General features: G+C 35.3%; 1 protein-coding gene across 2 annotated transcripts; it reads left to right on the top strand.

Moving 5' to 3' along the window:
* Positions 1 to 526: 526 nt before the first annotated feature.
* Positions 527 to 11867, top strand: cul4b (cullin 4B). Of its 2 annotated transcripts, none has more exons than XM_039664672.2 (20): positions 527 to 1452; positions 2305 to 2420; positions 2513 to 2616; positions 3026 to 3095; positions 3244 to 3317; positions 3452 to 3614; positions 4785 to 4874; positions 5256 to 5338; positions 5420 to 5487; positions 5603 to 5721; positions 5831 to 6023; positions 7841 to 7945; positions 8038 to 8148; positions 8237 to 8307; positions 8414 to 8521; positions 8665 to 8778; positions 8993 to 9098; positions 9288 to 9460; positions 9548 to 9700; positions 10684 to 11867. In XM_039664672.2, the coding sequence occupies exons 1-20, from the start codon at positions 996 to 998 to the stop codon at positions 10777 to 10779; spliced, it is 2574 nt and encodes an 857-aa protein (XP_039520606.1). In that variant the 5' UTR covers positions 527 to 995; the 3' UTR covers positions 10780 to 11867. The 2 variants fall into 2 exon arrangements, with proteins under 2 accessions (XP_039520606.1, XP_039520605.1); XM_039664671.2 differs by having other exon boundaries at positions 8237 to 8322.
* Positions 11868 to 12126: the final 259 nt, after the last annotated feature.

The following is a 12126-nucleotide window of genomic DNA, read 5'->3' as shown; positions in this document are numbered from 1 at the left end:
AGGTACACACATTACAACACACACACACACACACACACACACACACACACACACACACACACACACACACACACACACACACACACACACACACACACACAGATTTCATAAAGTGTTCCTTTTTTTCCTGTATTGTATTTTAACCTTAAATCAAGGTTAGCTGAACATATGTTGACCATTTGTGACCTTTAGGTGGGCATTATACAGTAGGCCTTTAGTAAAACAAAATTAAAACATTTTTAAAATCTCAAAGTGAAAAAAAATCAAGGCCATTTTCCAGTTTACATACAAATTTTAATTAATCAATTGTATGATATTACTTATACATATTTGACATCCTGCCCTGACCTGACATTTCTGAACAATATGGTTTAAAATGACGTATATAATTCACATACATTATTGTAATTTAGGCAGTCTGGAGTGAAATATGGTATTTTTAAAGGTGTTGTTTTGAGAGTTTTGTGACTGGACTGCACATTATGTATTGGCGCCCCCTTCTGGAGCATCGGAAACGTCAGGCCGCGCGCCTCAACAGCAGCTGCGCGCACAGCAACGGGCAAAAGTACTTCCGGCGGGTCAGCGTAGCCTCTTTGAAAAGTTACTATTTCCCCCCAGACTTGTCCTCAAACCGAAAACATCAGCCAATTTCCCGAGCAGAAACACTGCGTTCAGCAGAATGCTTTAAGGCAAACAGCCCTCGATGAGAAGCAGTTTGTAATCCAACGGACTTTGTGCACCGCGCCGGAGTGTGTGCTCGAGCGAGAGGAAGCAGTATTCAACCATCTTTCCTCTGTTGGCAATAACAAGAGCAGAGAAGGGTCCAAGTGGGGCTGCACTTCTCATTTTAGCCTCTTTTTTTCTCTTTAATCACACACGGAGCCGAGAGGTTGCACTCCCCCCGACCGAGACCGAGGAATATAAAGCGTCCAAACCCGGGATCGTAGTAGCATTAAGTTAGTAGATTAGCGATTTGATTTAGTATTTCTTTTTTCATGTTTCCAACAGGTTTACCTTCCCCTAATCCCCCACCGCCAGCCCAAGAGCCCAAACCGGTAGCTTCTGATGTCCACAACGACAGTAGCTTAACGTCTTCTAAGAAGAGGAAAATTAACAGTTCAGAAAAGGAAGATATTGATTCGATATCTTCGTCTCCTAAAGCCATTTGTAATTCCTCATCCACAACGTCCTGCTCCTCCAGTTCACAGCAGCTGCAGCAGCACATCCAGAAGAAGTTGAGGTTCGAGGACCCGCTGGATTTGATCGGGCTGGATGTGAAAATGGCCGAGGAGTCGTGTAACCCTGCTGAATCTTGTTCAAAAGCGAGAAATGTGTTCCTGGCTGGAGGTGTTGGGCATCATGCGAACGGACTGACCAAGTCTGCGGGCTCCGCCACCTTCTCCAACAGTAAACCCGGTGCTGCGAAGAAACTTGTTATCAAGAACTTTAAAGGTAGGTGAAGATTCGTCGGTCCCCTTGTTGTCTTCTTTGTAAACAGGCTGTGTTTGTTTTGTTTCTCAACTTGACGAGGTTTGACCAAAACGCACATGTGATGTCCAGAAATGATGCCCAGTAATTACAGCATCGACCTAATGCAATTGTAAACAACTTTAATAACTGGCTTATAGACTAAAAATGCTGTGTTATTTTCACGACTGAGACCATTTTTATATAGACGTGTATCAAAATCTGATTGCTTGAAACACGTGTCTCTATTGCATCTGTTTGTAAACATCTTTTCCATATGTAATGATAATTTTTCATATATATTTTAAAAATGTAATACATTTTTTTGTAACACAAACATTTTTTTAAGGAAGTATTAATGCAAATGTTTTAACAAAAACACCAACCTCATGTTTCTGCTTTTACACTCTTAAACTAACAACTGTTACTTGCATTTTTTTTTTGTTTTTTTTTGAGGGATGTCAAAAATAATTTCAGGGTTTTTAATCATTGCCAATCATCAACATTATACGTCTTATTTTGTATCTTTACATTTAGTCGCAGTGGCCATAATTTTTAAACTAATATATTTAAAGTAAACAATTGTGTCAGACATATACAACTAATACAGAGGTCAACAACTTATCTTATGCAAGGAAGTGCTGCTGTCATGAATAAGTCCAGATTTTTATCTATATGCTGTTAAATATAATTTGCTCCTTTGTAATTTGCATTTGTTTATGGAGGTATATCACTTGTGTAAACCAGATCAAAACCTGCACGTAATTGAAATGCAACCAGGTTTAGTTTCTCATGCAAGAGAACAGTACACTTTTTTCTTTTGTTATACTTTATCAGAAAAGCCAAAATTACCAGAGAATTACACAAATGAGACCTGGCAGAAACTGAAGGAGGCAGTAGAGGCCATACAGAACAGCACATCAATTAAGTATAATCTAGAGGAGCTCTATCAGGTATGCTATGTGTTTTATGAATATATTTGTTTGGACATTTAGTAATAATATATATATAATCTAATGTTATTTATTTTGACTTGTCTTTCCAGGCTGTTGAAAACCTGTGCTCCCATAAGATATCAGCCAAGCTCTATAAACAGCTCAGAGTGGTCTGTGAAGACCATATCAAGGCACAGATTGACCAGTTCAGAGAATATCCTTTTCCATGCTACACATTTATATACAGTTTCTTGCTGTATTTTTAGGTTGAGAGAGTGGAAGTAAAGAGCATGAACCAAGGTTCAACATGAAAATTGTTTTTCTGCAGGTTAAAAGTTTAGATTTTTTTTTACTTATCCTTTTTCTTCGCCATAACTCTAAATAACACATAATGATCTACACCAAAATTGTTTTTGATCATAAAAAATAGCTGAAAGTTTGATATGTATGCCATAAACAGTTTTGCTAAAAAAAATCAATGGCATATGGGGCAAATTAACTAAAAATATGTGGAAAAATTTTCAGAAAATTATAACAAGTTCAGTCACTGGTAAATAGTAAGACTGTCTGGATATAGACTGCTAATCGTAAATTGTTGCCATTTAACTTAACCTTTGTCCTACGGATGCCCTAGACAGTGTTCTGTTCCTCAAGAAAATAGACAAATGCTGGCAAGATCATTGCAGACAAATGGTTTGTAAAGTAGTCTACTCTTGACAATTCCTCTCTACATTTATTTTTAATAAGTTGAAAGTTGTCGTTTGTATTAATTGCTCCTATGTTTAGTCATGAACCTGTTAAAATGATTTTTATACAAAACATTGTTTGTCTTTTCTTGTAGATCATGATTAGGAGTATATTTTTGTTTTTGGATCGCACATATGTTTTACAAAATTCAATGCTGCCATCAATCTGGTAAGTGTCCATTGAATATAAGATATTGAATTTGTAACACTGGCACGGTCACCCTTGCTGTCTTTATTTACTACCAGTGCTTTGCTGCTCCATCCTCCTTGGTGATTAAAGATACCCTTGTGTTTTGTCTTCAGGGACATGGGCTTGGAATTGTTTCGTTTCTATATCATCAGCGACCTGAAGGTGCAAAGTAAGACAATCGATGGGATTTTACTTCTTATTGAGAGAGAGCGGAGTGGAGAGGCCGTAGATCGCAGTCTCCTGAGGAGTCTTCTGAGCATGCTCTCAGATCTGCAGGTTAGGTCTCCTGCTTTCTCATTTGTGCTCGAATTAATGTTTCCGGGTTTATGATGCTTTTATGGCATAATTTTGAAAAATAATCATTTAAGTGCAAAAAAAACCTTTTACTTGTAGTTTACTTGTATTTCTTATTGTCTGCTCAATTTCAATGCCATAACCATATACATTCAGTAAACCTAATAACTCTCACATGACAGGCAACTAGAATAAAAAAAGTATTTTGTACAGTCTGATTAGTTTGGCGACGTATTTTTTAATATTTGCTAGAAATATGAAATGTTTGGATCTATATTAAATGTAAGCTTTTCCTTAGAAATTTTTTAACAAAACATTTACTTAACAACAGAAGTATATGATGCAAAAAATATAAATAATTATGCGTATTAATAAAAACATTTTAGGGATGTATTAATGTAAGTGTAATGTGTAAAAATTCACATTTCTACTTTTAAACCCTCAAAGTACACTGTCCCGTTTATCTACAAATTAACTTTTCAAATCAACTTATTTTCTTTGTCAAACATTTTTTCAGTGTTTATCAACATTGTCACACTCTGACTAACTTTAACTCATATTTTAAATGTAGCATTTTTTAAATCATTAATGAAAGTTATTTATTATACTAATTTACTTAAAAAAATAAGTGCTGTTTACTTTAATTTTACAAGTCAGGGTTATTTAGGTTTTCGGTAACACTTTACAATAAGGTTCATTAGTTAACATTAGTAAACTACATTAGTTAACATGTACAATATGTGAACAATACTTCTTCAGCATTTATTAATCTTAGTTAATATTAATTCCAACATTTACTAATACGTTATTAAAATCAAAGGTTGTATTAGTTAACATTAGTTAATGGACTGTGAACTAACATGAACGCACAATGAACAGCTGTATTTGTGTTAACTAACATTAACAAAGATTAATAAACACTGTAACGAATGCATTGCTCATCGTTAGTTCATGTTAGTTAATGCATTTACTAATGTTAACTAATGAACCTTATTGTAAAGTGTTACCAGGTTTTCTGTAAGTGAAACAAAACAATGGTAAATCATGTACTGCTCTTGTGAGATTTTGTCTTGATCCCTGATATCATTCAGCCCTTATTGTGTGGCCAAACCTGTTATTGTTGTAATCACACCTTTGCTCCTTTTATGACAGATTTATCAGGATTCATTTGAGCAACGCTTTCTGGAGGAGACAAACCGATTGTATGCTGCAGAGGGCCAGAGGCTCATGCAGGAAAGAGAGGTGAGTTTCACATCATAGTGTTGATTTTTATTTTATTTTTTCATCACGATTCTGTGAGAAGTAATTCTTTGGCATGTCTCATTAAGTAGAAGTTAGTTTGAACTGATACTTTGCTACTATCTGGATATGTACTCGCCCTTGGAAATAGTTTGAAAATCATTTACACCCCTACTTGGATATGCTATTATTTTTTCTGTGTAGTGTGGAACACAAACAGAAATTAAAAAACGTTTTCAAACAGTCACATTTCTTTGTGACAACAGGCTGTTAAGTTCCAAAAAAAAGTTTCACCAAATAGATAAACATTTATTATTTATATTTTTGTGAACTACACTTATAATTAGATTTATCCCCTAATCCCCCCCCAATATTGTTTTTCAGGTGCCAGAGTATCTACATCATGTCAACAAACGTCTGGAAGAGGAGGCAGACAGAGTCATTACATACTTGGACCAGAGCACACAGTAAGTATGCAGAGAATATGACTAATGAGAGTCCTTAAATTGGGAAAATTAGATGTGAATGCTTATTATCTTCATTTGTAGAAAACCCCTCATTGCCACAGTTGAAAAGCAACTGCTTGGAGAACACCTCACTGCAATACTTCAGAAAGGTATCACCCTCATAGAATGAAAATGAATGACATTGTTTTTCTTGTTTAAATGGTTAACCATTCCTCAGAATGAAAAGCGATTTACATATGTGATTGTTTTCTTGGCAAAATCTAGGCTTGAATAACCTGCTGGATGAGAACCGTATTCAGGATCTGTCTCTGCTGTATCAGCTCTTCAGTCGTGTGAGAGGAGGCATTCAGGTTCTGCTGCAACATTGGGTTGAGTACATAAAGGTGTGCAAGGGATACATTGAGATGACTAACAAAATCATGACATAAGTAACACATCTGTAATATATTTTTTGAACATTCAGGTTCAGAAGTCTTGTTTTTTATATCTCAGGTCTTTGGTAGCACAATCGTAATCAACCCAGAGAAAGATAAGACGATGGTTCAGGAGCTTCTGGATTTCAAGGATAAAGTCGATCACATCATCGATGTTTGTTTCATGAAGAACGAGAAGTTTGTAAATGGCATGAAGGAGGCCTTCGAGACCTTTATCAACAAACGGCCGAACAAACCTGCAGAGCTCATAGGTCAGTACGCAAATGTTGTTTTCCCACCAATCACTAGTTTCCATTTCCATCCCATGTCTTCAAGAGAACAAAATTGTCACTGCCTGGGAAATTGGTGCAAAATATCAGTAATTCAAATGGAAGTTGCTGCAATTAGAGAAGCCACTGTGGCTCTTTTTTCCAACATAATAAATGACTTGTGTCTCAGAGCGTGCAGCCAAAATTTGGGAATGCAATCATGTGAGACACTTCTGGGAGGGAATTAAATCAAATCACTCTGATGACAGACTTTGATTCAGGCATTCCAGAATGATGAAACCAACATTTGAGATGCATATATAACTACTTAGTTCAGTTATCCAATCACATCCGCTGTTGAGGCAAAGTAATTTAATCAATAAAAAATTGATGGTTGATTAAACAAGATCATCTTTAGAATGCATATTACGGAGGTGCATGCAAATCATGAGCAAAACACATGCAGTAAACAAACGTGGAAAAATCAAGCAAGGGTATCGTAGTTACATAGTCTGCTCTCCAATCACTCTCGCACAGAGATGTATAGTAACGAAGTAGAACTACTTAAGCACTGTACTTAAGTACTAAAATGCTGTATCTGTACTCTACTAGAGTATTGTTTTTTTCTCATACTTCTACTTCTACTATATTTTTGATGAATTTAATACTTTTACTTCAATATTTTTTTAATGTTGTGCTAGTTATTCGTTACAATTATAAAAATTTTACGAAGTTTACGAAGTTGGCTTTCATGCTGCCTAAATCACACACCAGTTTTATAGGGTAATGGTATTGATTGACACACACATTGTCAACTAATGCAGGGGTTTTCCTGCAATGACATTTTTTGGTGGCCGCCAAAGCAAATTTGTATCCAGCCAAAGCGCCTTATTTGATTGCTAGTTCAAACTTTTGACTGCTTTCTTTAATAATTACATGACACAATACTTGTACTTTTACTTTTAGCAGTTAAGTAGTGATTTTTTAAATAAACTACTTGCAATACTTGAGTACAAAAAATGTTGAATACTTTAGTACTTCTACTTAAGTGTGGTGCTTAAAGAGCACTTCAACTTCTACTCAAGTCACTTTTTTGATAGAGCACTTGTACTTTTACTCAAGTCCGGGTTTCTATTACCTTATACATCTCTGCTGTCTCGCAGTACTTTGATACACCAATTGGTCTGTGCAGTGTCGCTTCAAGTCGAACACACCTGATGTGTTCTAGCGATGCAATAGATTAGACAGACAAGTCGTTTATTTCAAAACTTAAAGTTACCAAGGGTCCGAAAATACTAAAACACTGGTAAGTGATTTGACGGAACATAAGAGCTACTTGTGTAAAGGCTACAATAAAAGTATATGGAATAAACAAGTAATAAGATCATAGTGGGTGAGAAGTCCTATAGCTTTAGTTAAGCCGCTTGTCATGTCACTCAGTGATCTAAGCATTGTCTTATGTTGTTTTAGGACTTGTTCAAGGCCACCTGCGCTAAATAAAGATATGCAATGTACTATTGTTTGACTAATGTTTCGCAAAGTTACAATCAAAAACATGTTGCAAAAGCATCATGGGTATACTGTTTATTTGTGACGATCGAATTATGAGAATTTCTGTAAATTGCAATCCCTAGCCTGTGCAACAGTGTTTCCATGCAGATTTTTTTTAATGCAACATCCAAATCTGTGCATAATAGGTAGATGGAAACGGCTATATTGAGGGTTTTTGTTTCATTGAAAGCTTGCAGCTAATTGGATCAAGATAAATATTAATGTTCACTAATGTTGTTGTTGTTCACTAATGATTTTTTGTTTTGTAGCAAAATATGTGGATTCAAAGCTCCGTGCTGGGAACAAAGAAGCGACTGATGAGGAACTCGAGAAAATGTTGGACAAGATAATGATCATATTCAGGTTCATTTACGGTAATATACTGCTCTATTCCAAAGGCCTAGAGAGTTTTCAATTATTAAGCAACTGTCCAAGCTTCATAAACTGTCTCATTTCTCTCTTTTAGGGAAAGATGTTTTTGAGGCCTTCTACAAGAAAGACTTAGCGAAGAGGTTACTGGTGGGAAAGAGTGCCTCTGTAGATGCAGAGAAGTCAATGCTGTCAAAACTGAAGCATGGTAAATTACATTTCTCCTTTCATGTTTGATTCTTAAACCATACCATTATGTCATAGATGTTTCAACAAACTTTTTTTTTTTTTTGTAGAATGTGGAGCTGCGTTTACTAGTAAACTGGAAGGAATGTTCAAGGACATGGAGCTGTCAAAAGATATTATGGTGCAGTTCAAACAAGTAATGATATCTTTTTTTATTTTCTTTAATTTCTGTTTTCTTTTTTGTCTAGTTCCGTCTTTTAAATCTTTTTTTTGAATCTGCACCTCAGCACATGCAATGCCAAAATATTCCTGGGAACATCGAGTTGACAGTTAACATCCTCACCATGGGTTATTGGCCAACGTACGTCCCCATGGAAGTGCATCTGCCTCCAGAGGTCTGTTCTGATGAATGTTGAGAAATGGAGGCTTGGATCAGATATTCTTTGTTACTTAAACACTATAATAATAATTAACCTGAGTTCTAATCAATTACATAATAAATTATATATAAATATTTTTTATACCCTTTACTCTTCAGATGGTAAAATTACAGGAGATTTTCAAAACGTTTTACCTTGGTAAACACAGTGGACGGAAACTACAGTGGCAGTCGACGTTAGGACATTGTGTTTTAAAGGCAGAATTCAAAGAGGTAATGCACATTTTCTGAAAATAGCAACTGTGCATGAATAGCAGGCTATCAATAGCTGATAAATATATATATATATATATATATATATATATATATATATATATATATATATATATATATATAAAACAAATTTAACTAATTGAAAATGACTTTTTCAAAAGGCTTCTCAGAAACATGACTGGCTACAAGAGAACATTTTTCTTGGTTTTCACAGGGCAAAAAAGAGCTGCAGGTGTCTCTGTTTCAGACACTAGTTTTGCTTATGTTTAATGAAGGGGAGGAGTTCTCTCTGGAGGACATTAAACTGGCTACAGGCATTGGTATGGATAATTGTGACAAGCAAGTTTTGTCTTGTAAAATTTGTCTTCCTGTTGTTAAAAGACACCATTCCATTTAATGTTAATCTTTATGTTCATAGTTAAAGCCCATAGCCTTTTACAAACTTGTAAAGTGTTTAACAAATTTGACCAAAGAACCTCAGATAAATAAAAATACACTCATATTTGCAGAGGACGGTGAGCTGAGGCGGACTCTGCAGTCACTGGCCTGTGGGAAGGCACGTGTCCTCACCAAAACCCCAAAGAGTAAAGACGTGGAGGATGGAGACAAGTTCTCATGTAATGATGATTTCAAACACAAACTCTTCAGAATTAAAATCAACCAGATCCAGATGAAAGAAACGGTACTGTCCGGCACACCTGTGATTTGATTGCTGTTGTGTGAAAGGTATCGGGTGCTTGGTCTCATTCTTGTTTGCTGTACCTCATAGGTGGAGGAGCAAGCCAGCACTACAGAGAGAGTATTCCAGGACCGTCAGTACCAAATCGATGCTGCCATTGTTCGAATCATGAAGATGAGGAAAACTCTCAGCCATAATCTTCTGGTGTCTGAGGTGTACAACCAACTTAAATTCCCAGTAAAGGTGAGCTCACAGTTTTGCTTGCAGAGTTAATCGAAGTTTCACTTCTGTTTGTGATGGCACATGGTAATGAATGCTGTGCAGCTAATATATAAACTGCAAGTGAGCAGCCAGGCAAAACAAGAATACTGCAACAATCACCCACCCGTATATAAGATTATTGTACAATGTAAACAGCTTTTTAAATTATAATAAGAGCATTTTGCACATTATTTGTGTCAGTTTTTTTTTTCTTGGTGTTAAGAGGGGCAAGTATGTATTTATGATGATACACTGCTATTCAAATGTTGTTTTTTCCCCGAAAGTAATATATATTATTCAGCAAGAATGCAATAATTTAATCAAAAGTGACATAAATACTGTTCTTTCAAACTTCATATTTATCAAAATCCTGAAAAGTTTTTTCATCCATAATAATAATAAATAATAATACTTCTTGAGCAGCAAATCAGCATATTAGAATGATTCCAATTATGCTGAAAATTCATCTTTGCTATCACAAAATCAAAATATAGTAAAATTGGTATAACATTTTTCAATATTCGTGTTTTTATTGTATATTTGATCAAATATTTGCACCCTTGGTGAGCATGTTTTTTAGCTTAAGTTTTAAATGGTGGTGTATAAAAATGCAATGAAGTACTACAGGAACACCATATTCAGCTTGATGTGGAACCTACATAATGAATATAAAATGCAATTTTACATGTATTCTCATTAGCAAATATAATTAAAAAATATAAAAGCATAATTATATTCACAATCAAGGGAAATAAGTAACAGTTATGATTTGTCCTAATCATTTAGACAACGCTTACATTTTTGACAGATATATTTTTTTCTCTCTAGCCTCAAGATGTCATGTATTATGAAAATATAAATAATGTTCTTAATGTCGCTAAAACTGGAAATTAGCCCAAGACTCATTGCACTCGCAGTATAGAACATATGCCACTGCCACTAAATTTTGCTTCATCTTTTTGCAGCCTGCTGATCTGAAGAAAAGGATAGAGTCACTTATTGACAGGGACTACATGGAAAGGGATAAGGAGAATCCCAATCAATACAACTATGTGGCTTAGAGAGAGAGAGAGAGAATGAGAGTGGAAGATGAGGGATGGTAGAAATGACAGGAGGAGGATGTTCTCAGTGACGTTGTTTACTTCTCTTAGCACATGGAACCCCATGTTCCAGTTTTTGTTCACTTTACCATCTTCACCACAGTGACCAACAACTGAATCCATTTTCTCTTCATGGATTTGACAGGGTAGGGTGTGTTTTATTTCCCCCAGAATGGAATGTACTATAAAAAAAAAAACAATGCAAAATTATTTTGTTACAATGCTTCTAAGAATTGGACTATCCTGAGCTTAAAAAAAATAGTTATTTATTTTCAGACTCAGTTCCATGGCTGTTGTTTGTCTCTGTGTTTTGTTTCTTTTTCTTTTCTTTTCTTCATTGTTAACCCATGCAAATATCGTAACATTATTTGTGCAAAGAAAACCAGAGTCGGACTGATTGAATTTGACCCCTTTGTTCAGTCAATGTTGTATTGGATACCAGTGTATGAACATTGAAAACAGGTTTTCTCTTTGCCAATGTTTGATAAATTTGTACAATGAAAAGAAGGTTCAGCTGATTGGTCACAAGCGATTTATGTTCTGTGAATGTGATTTATTGATAAATAGAACAATTGAGACTGATTGGAAATTTCACAGTATGTGCCAAGATTAGATAAAACCAAGCACTTGTTCTGTTTGTAGGAATGTTAACGCTGCTAAACACTAACTTGTACATTTTTCCTTCTTTTTGTCCCTCCCTGCTTACACCACCTCACATTTCCTCCTCTTGTTTATTTTGTATATACATTTTACACAATTTTGATGTTTGACACTCGAGTACATTGCAACTGTATTCTTTCTCTGGAAACTCCGAACAAGCACAGCAGCGCCATTTTATCATCCTAGTGTTTCCAAGTTTATATATCCCTTAAGTTCTGAATTAGGCCTGTTTACTGAGAAGCTCCTCTGTGTCATCACTGGATCTGTCTATGGAAGTTTTGGCAGTGGTGTTTTGAGAAATCATACTAAAGTGGACGGTTGTCCAGTGTCTGGAAAAAGTATGCTTGTTTTTATTGCCTCAGAATAAACAACTGTATGTGTTTCCATGATCTTGTCCCTCTAATCAATGAATGTGATCTTTCCTAAAAATACTGGATGATGAGAAATGGATACTTGATTGTAAATAACAGGGGTAAATGAACCAAAGAAGCATCAGGCATCATAAATTAATGGTCTTTTATTATTTTCATTAAAAACATACATTGAACAATGTTAGGTATTTTAATTAAATAACTATACAAAACTTATATATATTTTTTCTAAATTAATATATAATTTGGCTTAAGGCAAGACACTTATGGTAAAATC

The sequence above is a fragment of the Pimephales promelas genome, chromosome 9 (assembly GCF_988280905.1).
Source record: "Pimephales promelas chromosome 9, fPimPro1.hap1.1, whole genome shotgun sequence".
NCBI lineage: Eukaryota > Metazoa > Chordata > Actinopteri > Cypriniformes > Leuciscidae > Pimephales > Pimephales promelas.
Note: the sequence above shows the minus strand (reverse complement) of the source record. Positions and strands in the feature narration are given on the sequence as shown.